Source organism: Nanorana parkeri, unplaced genomic scaffold (genome assembly GCF_000935625.1).
Source record: "Nanorana parkeri isolate BGI_ZX_2015 unplaced genomic scaffold, ASM93562v1 scaffold43, whole genome shotgun sequence".
NCBI lineage: Eukaryota > Metazoa > Chordata > Amphibia > Anura > Dicroglossidae > Nanorana > Nanorana parkeri.
In genome coordinates this window covers 2,283,390-2,296,513 of record NW_017306311.1, presented here as the reverse complement: position 1 = coordinate 2,296,513, position 13,124 = coordinate 2,283,390, and the positions used below count along the sequence as shown (strand labels likewise).

General features: G+C 45.6%; 1 protein-coding gene across 1 annotated transcript in view; it reads right to left on the bottom strand.

Moving 5' to 3' along the window:
* Nucleotides 1-13,124, bottom strand: part of MARK1 (microtubule affinity regulating kinase 1) — a 115,496-nt gene that overhangs the window by 61,048 nt on the left and 41,324 nt on the right. Inside the window, exons 2-3 of the mRNA XM_018572028.1 lie at nt 4,922-5,125; nt 851-904 (exon numbers count right to left, since the gene is read on the bottom strand). Of these exons, the coding sequence (XP_018427530.1) occupies nt 851-904; nt 4,922-5,125 (258 nt within the window). The remainder of the gene's footprint in view (nt 1-850; nt 905-4,921; nt 5,126-13,124) is intronic.

Sequence of the window (13,124 nt, the reverse complement as noted above, 5' to 3'; positions counted from 1 at the left end):
TACTGGCACATGTGACTAGACATGTGACTAGGACATGTGACCATGCACCTCATCTCAGGGGAGAAAAATGCCTTTCCCTGAGATTACATCATTTCTCATGAAATTACAGATGAGATTTCCCAGCAATGCTCGGCTGAGGACAAGGTAATCCCAGTGTGCATTGCGTTGGCAAACTGAAGTCATTTTGCCTTTTTAAAGCAGGAAGTGAATGCTCTGCAAGTGTAAGTATTTCACAATCACAGCATTTTACACCGGACATGTCTACGTTATTATTCATCATCATACATAAAGGGATGCATTGGTAGAATTAGATTTTTGAGTGTAAAGGTCCACTTTAAACATGTCATTGCAACACATATTTAGAGGGTGCATTCTGACTTAGAGGACTTAGAGGAGCCCTTCTAAGGCTGGGCACACACCTTACAACCATCGCAAGACTTTTGTCTTGCGATGGTTGTAAGGTACTTAAAAAAACGTACGATCTGCCTATGTTGCATAGGCAGATCGTACTTGCGATGATCGCAAGCCACGCCCCCTGAGGGGCGGGCTTCCGATGACCGCAATGCCGAACGGGCAGTGTGCGCTTGCGCACACCGGCCCGTGCGGCTGTTATCGTACGGACATGCCACAAACCCGCCGAACATCGTACGATGCTCGGCAGGTTTTCGAACATGTCCGTAAGTTTAAAGTCGTGCGACCTTACAGTAGTAGAGGTCGCACGGCTTCCACACACCTTACGATCATCGTACGATCGCGGGATTTCCCGCGATTCTCGTACGATAATCGTAAGGTGTGTGGGGACCCTAATGCAACATTCGAATTAAATCGATCCAATGCACTGCCATCTTACCTTTTGTAGACTAGTAGGATTCAGCTGAGTCTTGTCAATTATTTTCACTGCTACCTGTTAAGTGAAAATTGAGAAAAAATTAAGCTATTACGAACACACACACTAAGACAAAACTGTTTTAAGTTTCCACAGATTTCCCATGGCCAGTATTGGATTATAAGGCTAGAACAGACAGCTCTCTGGGTATGAGTAAGCAGCAGTCCAAAGACACGGAGGGGAATTAATCAAAGCTGGAGCAGACAAAATTTGGAGCAGTTGCCCATGGCAACCAATCAGCTTCTCTGTTAAGTTTGTTCAGTTGAGATCTGAAAATGTAAGAGAAGCTGATTGGTTGCTGCGCACAGCTGCTCCAGTTTTGATAAATTCCCCCCGCTGAGTCAAAGTTTGAGGTCTGCAATCAGTAAAGCTCATGCTCACTGCTGATTGGAGAGCTCTAGCTCAGCAGGTGGTGTGTTGCAGCGCTGCGAAGAGACCTATGCTTACATACATCCAGAAAGTGTCCTCCCTGCAACATAATGCTTTGGGCTCAGGAGTTCATGCCAGCCCTGGAGGTCAATTAATTTTGCAATTGTATATGTTACTGCATCCTCACTACAGTAAAAGTTACTTGATTGTTCACTGAGACACTTCTCATATTATCATCTGCAGGAGTAGAATGCTGGGTGCACGGAAAAAAAGGCAGCCCGAGTGGACAGTACCCAATGGAGTCTAAACCCTACAAGTGACATTTCACTAACTCCCATCTGTACAATGTGGTTGTACTATGTCGTGGCCTACTGCACTGAAGGTACTGCATGCAGGGGACAGCAATACCAATAAAAACCTGACAGGGGTTCTTATTCTTCCTCACTATATCCAAAAGGAACAAAAAGAAACTTTAGGATAAAGATAAACTTTCCCTGAACATGGAACCATTTTCTACATCATCTGTGTACGCTCACCCTTATGCATGATCCCATTAAACTAAGCGGTCTTGAATTGTATTGCGATTGTAATGTCTTCCTTATATTGTAAAGCGCTGCACAAACTGTTGGCGCTCTATAAATCCTGTATAATAATAACTGGCAGAGGGGCCCATGAGCTAAAAGCAGCACAGAGCCCAATGCACAATAAACCTCCACTGCACATGGCCACAAATCAAACCAAAACAAAGTCCATTTGTGAACAGCTGTTTAGTCCATTAGCTTCATCTGAGCGCTCTTTGCTATGTACTGGGAGATTGTTAAAAGGCAGTCATTCAAACACAGAACGAGACAATACAGTGCAATCACCCTCCTTAATATACAGCATTACCCAGACAACAATGGCCCTGGAATGGGATGCTGGCTATGTGCCCTGTCCTGACTCAAAGCCATGTCCTGTCTCATTCACAAACTGCAAACTTCCCCACATTACATCTCAGAGAGACCCTGTCACTAACTTCATGAAATGCAGGTAAAAGAAAACAAAAAGCAACAATGATGAATGCTAACTTGCAGTATTTTTTCTTTTCATAAATTATTTTTAATGACAAACACTGTGCCTTTGAACTCGCTAGAAAATGTGACCAGTCCAGGAGACAATCCCCAAGCACAGCCCGCTCCCCCTTACATATCATAGCCCATGTCTCTCTCTGTACTGGCCCAGCTCCTCCCTTTACCTCCCTAGTATGTAGTGGGCCAAGACAGGAGCGAAGGGGAATGCTACAGATCAGGGGTGAGCAAACTCCGGCCCTCCAGCTGTTGAGGCATTGCAAGATTCTCACAGCCACAGGCATGACTCCCAGAGACAGATGCATGATGGTATTTGTAGTTTGCCCACCCCTGCTATAAAGTGTCACTTGAGTTACAGCTCTGAGTCTGCTGGGGCTGCTGACATCACATCCAAGATGGCAGCACCATGCGGAAGTCTCAGGGCTGTTGGATGTCTGCACAAGGGAGCCTTTTACAGGTAAATGACATGCACGGAATGTTATATGTACACATAATCGTACAGGAAATATTGGGTGAAATGAAGGGTCTGGTAAAAGGGTCTCTTTAAAGTATATGTTTAGACAAAATAAAAAAAAACATGCAGCAAATCCCCGCAATGCATGCTCATTTCCCCAACGTATATTTCTATAAAATCCCAGCCCTGCCCAGTTTTTCCCCTCAATAGACTATGGAACGCTTCTCTTTATGTTATGCAGATGAGAGACTGGGAGGATTACTGGAGGACAGAAAGTGATGGGAAATCAGTTACAGTTGTCACCGAAATAGGAATAGAGGGGAAATCTTCCACTGGGCACATGTGTTTCAGTGACAATTGTCTGAGAGATTTCTTCTCACTTCCTGTTATACTTACGGTACAGGAAGTGTAGGGAAACCTTTTCAACAGGACACAGACACAAAAAACTGACTGGGCTATTAAACTCTCATTTTTGTTTTCAATAATTAATCCAGAACAACAATTATACATTGCCCAGCAAATTATTGCCAAGACACAGTTCAAACTCTCTCAGCTCGGCTTTCCTGAACTTCCTGTCCAGTACAAGATCACAAGGGACAAAGCAGTCTCCAGCAGCTGTCCATCTACTAGCTTGGAGAAGAATGGAGAGCAGAGAAATGGCATGCCTTGCTGTGTCTGTGTTTTTGGACATTTAAAGCCTGATGAAGGGGACCCTGCATGGGCCCGGAACATTGCGTTTATGACAATATGCGTCAATAAATAAACGCTGTTTTCACTTCACTATGGTGTGCGGGTAACTTCCTCCACAAGTTGTGTTTTTGGAGACACACACAGATTACTAGTACACATAAGGGTGGCTCCATAGGACACTGCAAATGAAAGGAGCCACCCTAAAACAGGATATCAGGGCCAGTGCCGATTCTGCAGTAAGCTAAACCTTTTAAACATCAAGGAACAGCATCCATTGTAAGTGATTTTATCAGCATCTGAATAGCTTAAAAACCTTTTGACTTTAAAGTGACATTAAAATCAAGTATTTTTTTCCCTCCCCCAATGTTAATTAAAGCACTTACCTTAAAAGGAGAACTACGGGGTCAGGGCTTTTCCCCATAGTTCTCCTTAGGGTAACGGGAGGACACAAACTAGCGTCCTCCCGTCACCCTAAGCTCAGTATACCGCGAGCTACAGCTCGCGGTATACTGAGACGCCACAGCCGGAGCGGATCCCGACATCGATGTCGAGATCCGCCCAGCTGCGTGAGTGACAGCTGGCTCTGCCTATCTTGAGGCAGAGCCTGCTGTACCCGCCCCCTCTCCCGTCTGTTCCGCTAGTCAGCGCTGGCGGATCAGAGCGGGGAGGGGGGAATCCAGCGCCTCCCCTGTCACGGCAGAGAGCCATGACAGGATCGAGAAGTGAGCGAATGCCGGTATGTGTTCGCTCACCTCCCGATCTACTGAGCCGACCTGTGACAGTCTCATTGTCACAGGTCGGCTAGAACTATGAGGTGAGTGAAAAGTACTCACCTCATAGTTCTCCTTTAAATGATGTCACTTCATCAGATCTTCTTCTTTCCTGACGTTTTTATTTGTCCCTCCAGCGCTGGCACTTCCTGACCCACGGTGTCTGCATGCGGGTGCACGTGTCCATAGGACTTACCTTGTGTCTCACCTCGTCTCCCGGCCAAAAATGTGAACTGTGCATGCGCCCAAGATCCTTTGCGGCCGCCCGAGAATTTTCACATTTTCGGACGGGAGCGCGCGGGGAAGACACAGGTAAGTTTGAACTGCTTTTAAAGCTTTTTTTAACACTTTTTGCAGATATATAGTGCTTGCTAGCAGTAAATATCTGCACAAACACTGGAGGGGTCAATAACCCTTTAATATCACTCTAACCCTTCCTTACTAGATCAAAAGCTAAAAAGAAAAAAAAAAAAGTTCTGGCTTTAGAAATACTTTAAACAGAAGGGGGCAGAGTTGTGGAAAAACAATGGCAAAATGCTTATTCATGCCATTCCACTTCACGAGTCCGCGGATGAAAGACGGTAACTCAGGTCAGCAGAACAATTGCAGAAAATCAATAAGAGAAATAGAATTTGTTTCCATATCATTGCTTAATGTTCTAGAACTCCGAGCTCTCCGCACTCACCTCTCTCCCCGTGAGAACATGTCTGGCCAATTTCACCTTGGCGAAGTTGCCTTTGCCGATGGTTTTCAGCAGGCGGTAGTTTCCGATGTGCGGCTGCTCGTCAGTGGTGGAGGCGATGGAGTTGCGGCATCGTGGGAGGCTCTGTCTGCTGCTGGACTTTGTCGGGGGAACGACAGGCTCCGGGTACCCGTCCAGTGACGTGTGCTGCAAGACAAGGACAATCATTTCAGTATAACAAACTCTCAGTACAATAGAACCCATGCGGTCACACTCGTTGTTTCCCAAATGACTGCGTACCGCCATCAAAAATACTTAACGCACAAGTACAACCGGTTACTGAAGTGGGTCAAAAACCAGACAACGTTCCGCCACAATCATACACATCCGCAATAACAAAAGAAAAAAACCCCGATGTGAAATAACTACTTTTATAATGACGACAAACTCCTGCAGACTGTCACATGAACAATGTCCAGGCACTGGTCATGTGATCTACGCCAAGGGGGCTTAGCAGGCTAATATTCAGGCACAGGAACACATGCAGGTGAGGCGCTGGATTCGAATATTCAGCAGATCGGTCTCAACATGATAAAACGCAATGGGCTCTGGTGAGGCCGCTCTCTACAAAAACGGAAAGGGCATCCAGGGTTGAAGATATAACACATAAATACAGTCCAATAAGAGCGACAAACAAGACAGAAAGAGTCCCAAAATGTGCGCTCATAATAAACCACAACAAAAAAACAGCCAGCTCTCCCGCACACACACACACCCCTCACACTTCTTCAGGGCTTAAACATGATATGTAGTACTATGTGGAGAATTAACTCAAAAACTGCCACAAACCACCAGGGACCAATTATTTGCTGGGCAACATCTGTGTTGTGGTTTATGAACTGATTCCATTATTAAACATTTTTGGACTCTCATTCTGCCTTGTTCGGTGCTCTCATTGGGCTGTACATATGGGTATAATGTTCAGACACAAGCAGGCAAGACAACACTGCCAAAAACTATATCTGGTTATAATTGCATGGTTTATAGTACTTTTACATTTTACGTGCTTGCTCTTTAATTATTTTATTTATAAAAAGTATTTTATTAAATGCAGAGATTTGTAGCCAGTAGAGGCAGAGAAGACTAGCAACAACTGCAGTCATTATTCCTCCCTGCTTAAAGTGACACAACTCAGGAGGTAAATACATTCAAGTACCTTAAAAGAGAACTTTAAAGTGGATAATGAATGATCAGATTGTTGAGCTTTGTCGTGTTTAATTGGTTTCAGTGGTTTCAAAAGCCTCCCCTGTGCTGCCTGCAGAACTCCAGGATCTGTTAGTGTCATGTGTATTTGAACGGACTTACAAGGACTATATAAACGGACTAACAAGCGTGGAATGTTTAAGGTGCTTCCTTTTTGCTTCCCCAGGTTTACATTTTCACAGCAGTGTAATTTTGATAACATTCTCCTGATCGGCACCACCTTCAGTATTCTGACAACGAGAGAACTGTCATGCCATCTTGCTTGCCATAAATCGTCCAACTCAAATCAGTTTATCCTGGCACTTAAACATTGGTAACCTTAGATCCTAGAATGGGCAGCCAAAATGTCATTTAATGAGTCTCAGTGAGGATCTGGATAGATGTTGCCAGCTCTTTCCTGTTCCTCGAGGTGACAAGCAACAGCATGATGAGAAAATAGATTTCTCATTTACTGAAAACGCACTCCGTCTCCGCTGCTCGCGTCTGGCTGTAAAAATCAGCTTCACCGAACAGCCGTGCAGGAGGAATAGTGTGCGGGCACCTGCGCAGTAGAGATCACCGGCAGGGAGAGGAGGGGAGACACAGTGTAAGTCAATGCACCCAGCCAGGAGCGTGCACGTCGGACACACAGTAAGACAGGAGTCTGCGGTGGATCAGAGACCGGCAGCAGCGCAGGTGGGATTGCTGAATTAAAGTGGAAGGAAGGAGATGATCGGATCAATAGGCATAATTTAATCTTTAACCCTTGCAGTGAGGTTACCCCGCACAGCAACAGTTAAGTGCTTATTTATTGCCTCGGGTCAAAAATAAGTTATGCTGATCTGATCCTCAGTGCTGGCCGGCTCCTAGACCAGCTGAAGCGGTCTAAGGTGCATGAGTCATCATGTTCTATACACCGTGTACAGTATGTGATGGCGCCAAGGGACATACCATTGTTACAGTGGAGGAGACAGCCTGGAGGGAGCTGTGACAGCCAGACATCTCTTAGACCCCTTTCACATGTAGCGACATACCTTTGCAGTGGCCGGGATAGCGCGACTTTCGGGGCGACGTTCCAGCGACGGTAGCGCGACCTTCTCCGTCGGGCTCCATAGAAAAAAAGCAAAATCGCGCAAAAAAGGGTCCGGTAGAAGCGACTTGCGACCGTAACAAGCGACGCGCGACATGGAGCTAAGACAGCTCCATTGACTATCATTAGCCGGTGACTTCCCGCAAAAATGCGCGATATCGCGGCGGAAATCGCGCGATAAGTCGCTACATGTGAACGGGGCCTTAGGTCCGGGTTATTTTTTACCCCAAGGGAAAAATGATCACTTAACCCTTGCCGTGCAGGGGTAGCCCAACAGCAATGCTTAAGAACATTTTTACCCAAAGTTCTTCTTTAAGTACAATTAACACGTCTAGATGTTCCCGATAACAAAGCAAATCTTCACTTTTCGACTTCAGGTCTTCTTTAACGCCCCAAGAAAGCTGTTCAAAGGCTTTGTAAAGCCGTTTTGTACAAATTGCTCTTTTAACAAGCTGAAGCTAATCTCTCCCCGGCCTGACAGCAATGGAACAGATATTTTTTTTCATTTCGCTATATTGGCCAAATGCAATCTGGAGGTCGGAGGGTAAAATGGGAACACGCTCTGATCTTTGGGTCCAGCAGCCCTGGCTATGTCACCGTGCAGGACAGAAGGAAGACACACATACATACTGGTATCAATATCAGGGACGGAATCCTTTGTTATATAAAAAGCTTCCGGGGTGACATTGAGAATTAGGAGACATCTGCACATCAGCAGAATTATTTCCAGACCTGTATCTGCCGAGCCATTGATACCCCAAGAGGTCCACTGTGGATGAAACACAAACCCATGCCAAACATTCGGTCATCCTACTTGCACCTGTATTGCGTCGCGGGTAATGAGAAAGTCAAGCAACGCACAGGAAATTAAACCACAAGCGTGATTAAAGCGTCTCGCGCTATGATCCCACTCGTGCAAAGTGGAATTTACATTGTGCATCTATTATAGATTATCTATTTTTCAAAGGATATTGGGGGGAATGTATCTATACTGGAGCAGAAGAATCTGGAGCAGTTGCCTAGGGCAACCTATCCGCTTCTCTCTTCAGTTTGTTCAGTTAAGGATTGAAAATGAAAGGTGGATGCGGATTGGTCGTCGTGCGCAGCTGCTCCAGATTTTGTCCGCTCCAGTTTTGATAAATTCCCTTCTTTGTATTTAAAGCATACCATCTCCATAAAATACTTCTGACCTTTTTCAACCAATTCCTGTCTACATGCTTTTGTACCAGTGTTGGAGGCACATCATAGCTACGGACCGGCTTCCTGCTTTAAAAGTCATTTTTCAGCTACTTCCTGCTAGAAGGTGACAACTGTGCTCCTGTGTTTTCTCCCTGTGACATAGGTCCCCAGGAGGAGAGACTACAAATGGCACATTGTACAGGCATGGTCCACTGTTGTTACGATCAGGAAGTCAAAAACTAAAAGAAAACTTTCAGCTATACATAAACTTTTATTTACCCTCTTTCACTAAAAATCACATCAGCATTCAGCTCTGCATGCCGATATGAAATCATCTCACATTCACCAGGAAGTGGAAAAAACATTTTTCTTTTACTTACAATTATTGTTTTTTTCACTTCCTGGTCCTCTGGGGCATTAGTGATGTAATCTCTGCCCAAGCATCTCTAATCTGTAATCTCATGAGATCTCAGTGAAAGGCATTTTCCTCCCCTGAGATGATGTGCATGGTCACATGTCCTAGTCACGTGTGCCAGAGTTCCAGGAAGTAAAGATATGAATCTGCTCTTAGTAAAAATGGTCACTGTGAGCAGAATGGGGAGGAAAAGAGAAATAAGGAATGCAAAGAATACAAAGCCGGCAAAGAATGGGTTTGTAGATTGTAAATAAACATTTCTAAAAGGTGTATTTGTTGTCATTTCAAAGATATGGGTAAAAGTTCCTCTTTAAAGCCGCCGCGCTTGTAGCCACGTCAATGCTGTCAAAATGTTGTTATGGGTGCACCATAGTGAAGGAGTCGAGCGACACGTCAAAACATTACCGGCTGTACAGTGAGCGGTGACACCTGCAGCTGTCACAGGATGGGGCCGCCATTTTACTTACCCAGCCAGCCACAAACGCATGTATACTCATGTATGGTAAAACATATCCGAGACCTTACAGATGTCCAGATTTCTGCGTGACAAGGGATGGAAAGGCTGTCCCATGTATACCCCACACATACTCACCTCAACTATGGGGTCAGGGCTTTTCCCCATAGTTCTCCGAAGGGTCACGGTAGGACATATACTAGCGTCCTCCTGTCACCCAAAGCTCAGTAGATCGCGAGCTTCAGCTCGCGGTATACTGAGACCGCCGCAGCCGGGACGGATCCCGACATTACTGTCGAGATCCACCCAGCTGCGTGAGTGACAGCTGGCTCTGCCTATCTAGAGGCAGAGCCAGCTGTACCCGCCCCGTCACCCGTCCGTTCCGCCAGTCAGCGCTGGAGGATCGGAGCGGGGAGGGGGAGAATCCCTGCAGGGAGCGGTGACTGGCAGTCACCGCTCTCTGCAGGGAGATGATCGAGAAGTGAGCAAGCGACGGTATGGTAAGCTTCACTTTCTTTCCTCCTCCTTTATAAGCAACCAGTTTAATGAGGTGGAGCTGTGCGGGGTCATAGGTAGCTGAGAACCTGGGCTGCTCCTGGACCCCGCTACAGACGGGTAGAGGGACCGAGCAATACTTTTACAACATTTAGCTAAACTCTGCCGACAGAGAAATGTGAGGTCAATCAAAAGAGTTGTTGGTTGAGTTAGACTTGGCTATTTACTGGCAGGACTATCAACAGGGCCAACATCTAAGCAGTTGCACAGTGATAATGCTGCAGTGACTTCAGTACAGCAGGAAGAGCGTTGTCAATCTTTCAGAGGAAGTGGATCAAGGTTTATTTAATATGTTCCACGAGTATGAAGGAAAACAGGGAGCCCAGTCCGGTATAGGGTTGCCTATATGACATTTGCCATTTTAAAGTCTGAGAATACTTTTACTTTAATCTCCAGGGGGAAAAAAATGCCTTTGCAGCAGGGCTCCCCCACACTGCAAGGGTGAACTGCTCGTTAATATCTAGGGGGGCTCTTACTTGCCTTATCCCTGCACCCGCAGGGTCCAAGACGGAAGCCCACTGACTTCATCATGTATGATTCAGGGCCCATAGACCTGCATTATATGCCAGGATGCTGAGTGACAGTCCACAAGCTAGAGGGTAGTGGCGATGAGGGGATCGCCAACTCTCGGGGGAGTGGGCATTAGGGGTGAGATTTGTACTATTCCCATTGCACATTCGTACTGAAACATTCCCTCTTGCGTATGCTGTGATCAATCCATCCCTCCAGCTGTTGTGGAACTACAAATCCCATGAAGCATTGCAAGATTCTCAGAGCCGCAGGCATGACTCCCGGAGACAGATGCATATGGGATTTGTAGTTTCACCACAGCTGGAGGGCTGGAGTTTGCCCACCTCATGCTATAAAGATTTGTCATTTGCACACAGCAATAAAAGATTAAAGAAGACTTGCTTTTATTGTATTCAAATCACACAATAGAGCAAGCAACATTTCGGGGTCACACAGGACCCCTCATCAAGGCATGCACTGTGTGACTTTAATGTAATGAAACCAAAGCTTTAGTTCACTGCCGGGTGATCAACGCAAACTCAATGCAAGGACACAGCAAATATGAAAGCAATGTGAAACTGTAGACATGCTGCACACAAAAATGTCTGGTTGACAGGTCCTCTTCAAAGTCCAGACGCATTCCCGGAAGAACCAATAACTGCAGAAGAACCAAAATTACATTTTCAGCAGCCCTCAAAATAAACAACATGACGGTTCATCAAAGACGAACGCTGCGCGATCCATCCGGTTTTCCAGCTGTGATCAGAGAACGCAGCCCCAACATGTGACATTAAAGGGTCACGCTCCCATAAACAGCTCAGCGATACTCATTCCCAGTGGGCCGGACCCCCAGCTACTGCCAAAATAACACAACTTTCCCATGTTACTGCCGTTTCTGTGGGGAAAAGAAAAATTTGGATAAAAATCCCCCTCTACATGACAGGAAGGAAACAAGAGAACGAATGTTTACAACAGGGGTGTGCAACTCCGGCCCTCCAGCTGCTGCAGGACTACAAGTCCCATGAGGCATTGCAAGACTGACAGTTACAGACATGACTTGCAGAGGCTCGTGAAGGGAGGATAGGAGAAGGGAGGATAGGAGAAGGGAGGATAGGAGAAGGGAGGATAGGAGAAGGGAGTGATGACTGACAGTCACCGCTCTGTGCAAGGAGATGAATGGAAAGTGAGCGCGCGGCGGTATGTGTTCGCTCATTTCCCGATCGATAAGAGCCGACCTGTGACCGCTTCTTTGTCACAGCTCGGCTCTAGCTATGAGGATGAGTGAAAATCTCTGACCTCATAGTTAAATCTGTAAAAAATCAGTCAAGTCAACTGGACTTTCTGTATTTTTCTTGAAGACGTTTCACTGAACATCCGACCAGCTTTCTCAGTTCAGAAGATGGTAGGATGTCCAGTGAAACGTCTTCAGGAAAAATACAGTTGCCTTGACTTATTCTTTTACAGATATACCATGACCTGGATGAATGAGAACCTTCACAGACATCACCTCATAGTTCTCCTTTAAGGGCAGGTTCACACCATTTTCCGGACCAGATCTGGAATGCAGTGCGTTGTGTTTTGCCGCGTTTTTACCACGATTTTGGAGCCTTTTTTCTAGCTTAAAATGGGCTTTCAGGTGTGTTTGCATGCGTTTTTGATGTGTTTCCATGTGTTCCAGTGCATTCCAGACCAGACAAAATGAGACATGCAGTATTTTTCTGGTCTGAAACAAACTGCGCTGGTGGAATAGGATAGGGATACATTGGGATGCATTTTTGGAACAGAAGTCTGGTCTGGAGATGATCTGGAGGTGGGCCCTGAAAGGATATGTCAAGTCCCAGCATGTCCTCTCTGTTATGACATCAGCATTGTACTAGGAATACACACTGGAGTTGTTTTTCATAATGTAATCAAAGCTCAAATGAAATCAAAGTTTAAAACCCGTCAGTTTTTCTTTTTCTGTCTTTTGTGTCTCATTGAGGAGATTTCCCTTCACTTCCTGTCCTGAACACACAACAGGAAATGAGACGAAACCTCACCAAGTGAGGGAAATCCCTTCTTGGCTGACAGCGGACAAGTGTCCCAATTGGAAAATGTACCCTCACTTCCTGCGCTGTTAAAAAGAGATTTCCCATTACGTTCTATACTGGGGACAAAGATCACCAGAACAAATACAGAGGGAGGAGCTTCCCCGGCAGGGACACAAACAGCAATAAAAACCTGAAAAGAGCTGTAATCCTTACCAACAAAAAAAAAAAAAAAACCTTTACTATACATAGACTTTAAAGAGACCCTGTCACCAGCTTACAAATTGCAGGTAAAAGCACAGAAAAAACAAGAATTTGAAATGCTTCTGGGAGTCCAATTACTAATTGTGCTGGCCCAGCTCCTCTGCCCCTCCCTACATGACCTATTATGTAGCTCCTAAGGGGAGAAGCAAAGGGGAATATGCGTTAGCGTGTCACGTGCATATGTCAGCTTCGAGTCTTCTAGGGCCACGGACATTATATCCAAGATGGCGGCACCCAGCAGCAGTCTCTGGGCTTTTAGATGTTTACACAAGGGAGGCTTTAGAGGTAAATAACAGGCATAAAATACGCGAAATGCTCATATAATATTATGGGAACATTGTTGCTGAAATTAAAGTGCATCTAAACCCAAGAACAGAAATGTAATATATTGCAGCTTACCAGTTCCCAGATGTGGTGGCTTCATTCGTTTTATTTATTTTCTCCTTTATTTTCACCTGATGATCCTGCCA